Source organism: Sinocyclocheilus rhinocerous, unplaced genomic scaffold, assembly GCF_001515625.1.
Source record: "Sinocyclocheilus rhinocerous isolate Xijiao unplaced genomic scaffold, SAMN03320098_v1.1 scaffold752, whole genome shotgun sequence".
Classification (NCBI taxonomy): domain Eukaryota; kingdom Metazoa; phylum Chordata; class Actinopteri; order Cypriniformes; family Cyprinidae; genus Sinocyclocheilus; species Sinocyclocheilus rhinocerous.
This window is the reverse complement of record NW_015639777.1, coordinates 1570589-1576269: the sequence shown is the minus strand read 5'-3', so window position 1 is coordinate 1576269 and position 5681 is coordinate 1570589. Positions and strand designations below refer to the sequence as shown.

At 39.1% G+C, this 5681-nt stretch overlaps 2 protein-coding genes and 1 long non-coding RNA gene across 4 annotated transcripts in view; 2 read left to right on the top strand and 1 right to left on the bottom strand.

Annotated features, from left to right (window-relative positions):
- Nucleotides 1-1073, top strand: part of LOC107751892 (catenin beta-1-like) — a 32507-nt gene extending 31434 nt beyond the window's left edge. For both annotated transcript variants that reach the window (XM_016567667.1, XM_016567665.1), the window contains 2 exons: nt 292-517; nt 728-1073. In XM_016567667.1, coding sequence (XP_016423153.1) covers nt 292-500 — 209 coding nt within the window. In that variant the 3' untranslated portion in view covers nt 501-517; nt 728-1073. The remainder of the gene's footprint in view (nt 1-291; nt 518-727) is intronic.
- Nucleotides 1074-1357: 284 nt separating this feature from the next.
- On the top strand, nt 1358-2621 carry LOC107751893 (uncharacterized). Its single transcript, XR_001641309.1, has 2 exons — nt 1358-1685; nt 1896-2621. It is a non-coding gene; the product is annotated as an uncharacterized LOC107751893 (long non-coding RNA).
- Nucleotides 2622-2680: 59 nt separating this feature from the next.
- The window catches only part of ulk4 (unc-51 like kinase 4), a 234135-nt gene continuing 231134 nt past the window's right edge, over nt 2681-5681 (bottom strand). The window contains exon 38 of the mRNA XM_016567664.1: nt 2681-2917. Within this exon, the coding sequence (XP_016423150.1) occupies nt 2809-2917 (109 nt within the window). The 3' untranslated portion in view covers nt 2681-2808. The remainder of the gene's footprint in view (nt 2918-5681) is intronic.

Genomic DNA, 5681 nt, shown 5'->3' with positions numbered 1-5681 from the left:
TTGTACAAAAAAAAAAAAAAACGTGAATTGAATCGTGAAATCAAAATCGTGAATCGAATCGTGAGTTAAGTGAATCGTTACATCCCTATAGATAAGTAATCCATCCATCCATCCAAAAAAAAAAAAGAAACTAAGGCACCATAGTTCGGTCACATGCCTTGTGTTCTCTCTCTGGTTTTGTGGGTCTGAGGTTGTGCTGTTGTGAGCTGCCCGTTTAATATGCTTCCTCTAACGTACATGTGTGTGTGTGTGTGCTCCCTCCACTTCCCATCCACTCCCCTCATCCTCCAGACCCAAGCTACCGCTCCTTCCACTCCGGAGGTTACGGGCAGGATGCCATGGGCATGGATCCCATGATGGAGCACGAGATGGGCGGGCACCACCCCGGCCCAGATTACCCCGTAGACGGCCTACCTGACCTCGGCCACGCCCAAGACCTGATCGACGGCCTCCCGCCGGGCGACAGCAATCAGCTGGCCTGGTTCGATACTGATCTGTAAATACAATGACTTTTTAGGTGAGGCACCAAGACACCCAAACACGCACTCGATGCGAATGGCCGGTTGTTTGATCTGTGTGTAGGAGATTTGAAAGGCTGGAGTAAACCACGCCAGTAGCAGAACTAATCTGAGCTGCATATGAATTCATTACAGTCCTGTATGTGTGCGTGTTTCTCCTCTTTAATCAGATTCTAATCTGTTTGTCCCGTCTCTTCTCTCTGCTGCAGCTGTATCGTCTGATCTGAATGAACCTGCATTGTGATTTTGGCCTGTAGAGTTGCTGAGCGGGCTCAAGAGAGCGGGCTAGTTTCTCTGAAAGTGCCTGACACACTAATACAAGCGGAGTTTCCTATGGGAACACATGGAAGTAAAACTTTTGTTCTGGTCTCGGTCGGTCAGAATTTGGTGTGATTGACAGAAGAAAGCCCAAAAAGCAAATCCTAAGATGGAATTTTCAACCTTAGCCTTGCCTGTACTTTTTATTTTTCAAAGGATTATTTCAGTCTGTAATGATACTTCTCTAGCTTGCTTTATGATACTCGTCTTTTATTTTGCAGAACTTTGTATTCCTTTCGACCGTCTCTCTTTCTCTCTCATAGTGTTGAGTTATAGTGGTAATGATCCATCAAGAGTTTATGGTGTAGAACACTAATTAATTAGTTGAATTGTATTCTTATCAAATGTAACATTTGAATTGAATCGTGAAATCAAAATCGTGAATCGAATCGTGAGTTAAGTGAATCGTTACATCCCTATAGATAAGTAATCCATCCACCCATCCAAAAAAAAAAAAAGAAACTAAGGCACCATAGTTCGGTCACATGCCTTGTGTTCTCTCTCTGGTTTTGTGGGTCTGAGGTTGTGCTGTTGTGAGCTGCCCGTTTAATATGCTTCCTCTAACGTACATGTGTGTGTGTGTGTGCTCCCTCCACTTCCCATCCACTCCCCTCATCCTCCAGACCCAAGCTACCGCTCCTTCCACTCCGGAGGTTACGGGCAGGATGCCATGGTCATGGATCCCATGATGGAGCACGAGATGGGCGGGCACCACCCGGGCCCAGATTACCCCGTAGATGGCCTGCCCGACCTCGGCCACGCCCAGGACCTGATCGACGGCCTCCCGCCGGGCGACAGCAATCAGCTGGCCTGGTTCGATACTGATCTGTAAATACAATGACTTTTTAGGTGAGGCACCAAGACACCCAAACACGCACTCGATGCGAATGGCCGGTTGTTTGATCTGTGTGTAGGAGATTTGAAAGGCTGGAGTAAAGCACGCCAGTAGCAGAACTAATCTGAGCTGCATATGAATTCATTACAGTCCTGTATGTGTGCGTGTTTCTCCTCTTTAATCAGATTCTAATCTGTTTGTCCCGTCTCTTCTCTCTGCTGCAGCTGTATCGTCTGATCTGAATGAACCTGCATTGTGATTTTGGCCTGTAGAGTTGCTGAGCGGGCTCAAGAGCGTGGGCTAGTTTCTCTGAAAGTGCCTGACACACTAATACAAGCTGAGTTTCCTATGGGAACACATGGAAGTAAAACTTTTGTTCTGGTCTCGGTCGGTCAGAATTTGGTGTGATTGACAGAAGAAAGCCCAAAAAGCAAATCCTAAGATGGAATTTTCAACCTTAGCCTTGCCTGTACTTTTTATTTTTCAAAGGATTATTTCAGTCTGTAATGATACTTCTCTAGCTTGCTTTATGATACTCGTCTTTTATTTTGCAGAACTTTGTATTCCTTTCGACCATCTCTCTTTCTCTCTCATAGTGTTGAGTTATAGTGGTAATGATCCATCAAGAGTTTATGGTGTAGAACACTAATTAATCAGTTGAATTGTATTCTTATCAAATGTAACATTTGTGTAGCTTTTGTATAAAACCAAGAATTGGAGAAGTCCAAATATCAGTTCTCTTGCTTTAAAGAAATCACAAATGTTCCAAAGGGTTTGCAATCAGTTGGGGCCAGTTTTGCCTTTTTTTTCCTTCCTCCTCGTCTTGATCTATTTTTTTGATGGTAGCTTTAGAAAGGTTTTGAAAAGAACCCCTAATTATTGTAGCCTGCAATTGTTGGTTGGAGACTTGGTAATGACCTGGCTAAACAATAAAATGGACTTTAAATTTATCCAATTGTGGACATTTTTATTTTTTGAAATACACTAAATGTAAACAAAGTGATTTTAAGTGGTACAATCATTCTAGAATTACAGAATATATTTTGCAATCACTATCACAAGAGTTCAACAGTCTCTTGCGAAATGTCATTTATAAGTCATAGTAACATACAAATTAAAAGTATGAATATATCCACATTAAATACCAGGCGTGAAACTCTGTTCTGTGGATCTGAGTTCTGCCTGGGACCCGGTGCCCTTCAGAATCTCTGCAGCTAGTGATTCCACTGCCATGTCTGATTGGGATCTGGAACAAAGAGAAAGTGGTTGGAATATTCTACACGTGTTTTTGTATTTCATTAATTCAGTAGTCCAAACATTTAACGCAATAAGTGAATGGATGTTTCACACGTACAAGTTCACAAAGCAAGTCTCAAACTCGTTGCCTTAAGTTGGCAACCAGAAGCCCCTGTCTGTCACAGTGGCTTATCTGGTGCGCACACTGTCCTGATGAACGACAGCGTTTAAGAGAGTGATGCACTGGGAAGCAGGGGCAAAATAAATATCAAGCTGCTCCCCAAGCACACACATCCATGTTTCCAGCTCTGTGCAAATTAGTGCCCTCCATGTTGTTTTTTGACATTAAAAAAAAAAACTAAAAACTTTGCTGTTACTGTGAGAATGTGTTTTAAGGCGCAAGGCAACAATCCTCAGTCTTCTAGTGTGAGCTGAAAAAGTACATCAGCTTATGCTTGGAAATTGATACTTTTAACCCATTTATGAGAGTGTTTTTATACCAGAACTGAACTGGATTATTTAAATGCATTAAGCATATAGTGCATTAGCTTGTCAAAAGTTATTCACAATGGTTGTTTACTTCATGAATATGGTAATTAGAGAGCAGTGCCAAGCACAGACCTGCTTAAATAAGATAACAGCACTGTCCACCTGTATTATTGATGCAGACACTGTGAATTTCACCCTAAATTAATTACTAATTTAAAAACTTTAAATATTTCTCTGAGTAGAGGTAACCTGAACCTGAGCTAATTCAATTCTCTATTTAAGTGCCACTACTGAGCATAAATGATTTCAAAATCAAGTAGCTATTTTTCTGAGGTGTATTCATCATTGTTTGTCTGTTTGATATACCCTATAGCAAGAAAACATAAATTAGCAGGACAGAGTTCTTCTGAAACTATACTCCATTACAGTTCTTAGCATTGTACATTGATGCATGTTAACATGAAACCCAATCGTAACCCATTTTACTGATATAATGTTCAGAAATGCGTAATCATGGATCATGTTCTATATTAGAAAGGGAGCCAGATCTTAATGTGAGTTTGCAAAATGTTGAGCAGATGAAAAATTTGAAAGAATAACATGCACTGATGAATTGAGCACAAGACCAGCAATGTAACATATACGTTTGCCAGCGCAAAATCAGTGCGAACCCTATTTAAATCTACAAGTGTGAAATGGCGCTTAACCCAGGGTTAAAAGTGGCCTTAACCTGAGGTTAAAAAGACTAATATAGTATATCTAACTTCCTCTGTCATACATGTTCAAGGAATATTCCTGGTTCAATACAAGTTAAAGGGTTAGTTCACCTAAAAGCGAAAATTCTGTTCTTATTTACTCACCCTCATGTCGTACCAAGCCCATAGATTTGTTCATCTTCAAAACACAAAGACTTTAATAAAACCTGAGATTTCTGTCCCTCCATTGAATTTTTAATGCTTAAACAGGTTCATTAAGACATTGTAAAAGTAATCCATATGAATCGAGAGGTTTAATCCTAATCTTCTGAAGGAACATTATTGCTTTATATGATTAACCAATTTTATTCACATAAAAAGCTTCGTTTATCATTTTTAATGTTCATATTTGAATGCATTGCTTTTGCGAACTTCTGGAAAAAGTTTTGGAGAAATGGGCTTTCAATGTAGGGACAGAAACCTCTCAGATTTCACGTAAATATCTTCATTTGTGTTTCGAAGGTGAATGAAAGTCTTATGGAATGATATGTTTGTGAGTAAATTAGTTATATTTTTGGGTAAACTAACCCTTTAAGGTAAATTGGCTACATTTGTCTATGTTGATTACCACACAAAAATAAATAAATTAAATTAAATATATTAAAAAAAATTAAGCAAACAACAACCCCCCCACACCAAAAACAAAACTTTAGGGGGAGAAAAAAACTACTTTAAACAAGTACAAAAACTTTATTTTTTTCTCCGTGTCATAACTTCTGAAGAGAAATGGCACAGACAAGCGTTCGGCTGTATGCATTCATGAAACGTTTGCGTCAAAACTAAAGTATACTTTGGGCTTTACCCAGATTTAGCTTTATAGCGTGCACTCACATAAAGTGATATACTGTATATGGTAACACTTTAGTATAGGGACCAGCTCTCACTATTAACTAGTTGCTAATTAGCTTGCATATTACTAGCATATTGGCTGTTTATTAGTACTTATAAAGCACATATTCTGCATGACCATATTCTACATCCCTAATCCTACCCAATACCTAAACTTAACAACTACCTTACGAACTATTAATAAGCAGTTATTAAGTGTTTATTGAGGCAAAAGTCATAGTTAGTAGTTAACTGAACTGGACATTAAAATAAAGTGTGACCCTGTATACTATATATATAGTAAAAATCAGCTGCCTGATTTTTCAATGTGTGTTTTGAAAAGCGCTATAAAAATATATTTGTCTTGAAAAGGAAAGTAGAAATAATTTTTTGTAGGTACCAACATTGTTGATTGAACTTACCTTAAATTGTATGTGGAATACTCTTTTAAGTTCAAGTATTTAACTTTATTCAAAGGGCCTCCTAAAGCGGAAAGCATTTTGGTGATGCCATCATTCAGGGGCCGTTTACACGACAACGTTTTCAGCCAAAAACGGGAAACTTTTTATGCGTTTTGCCTGTTCGTTTACACGACAACGGCGTTTTGGGGAATGAAATCGGATATTTTTGAAAACGGGTTTCAAAGTGCAAGTTTTTGAAAACGCCACCGTTGTCGTTTCCGTGTAAACACCCAAAACGGGA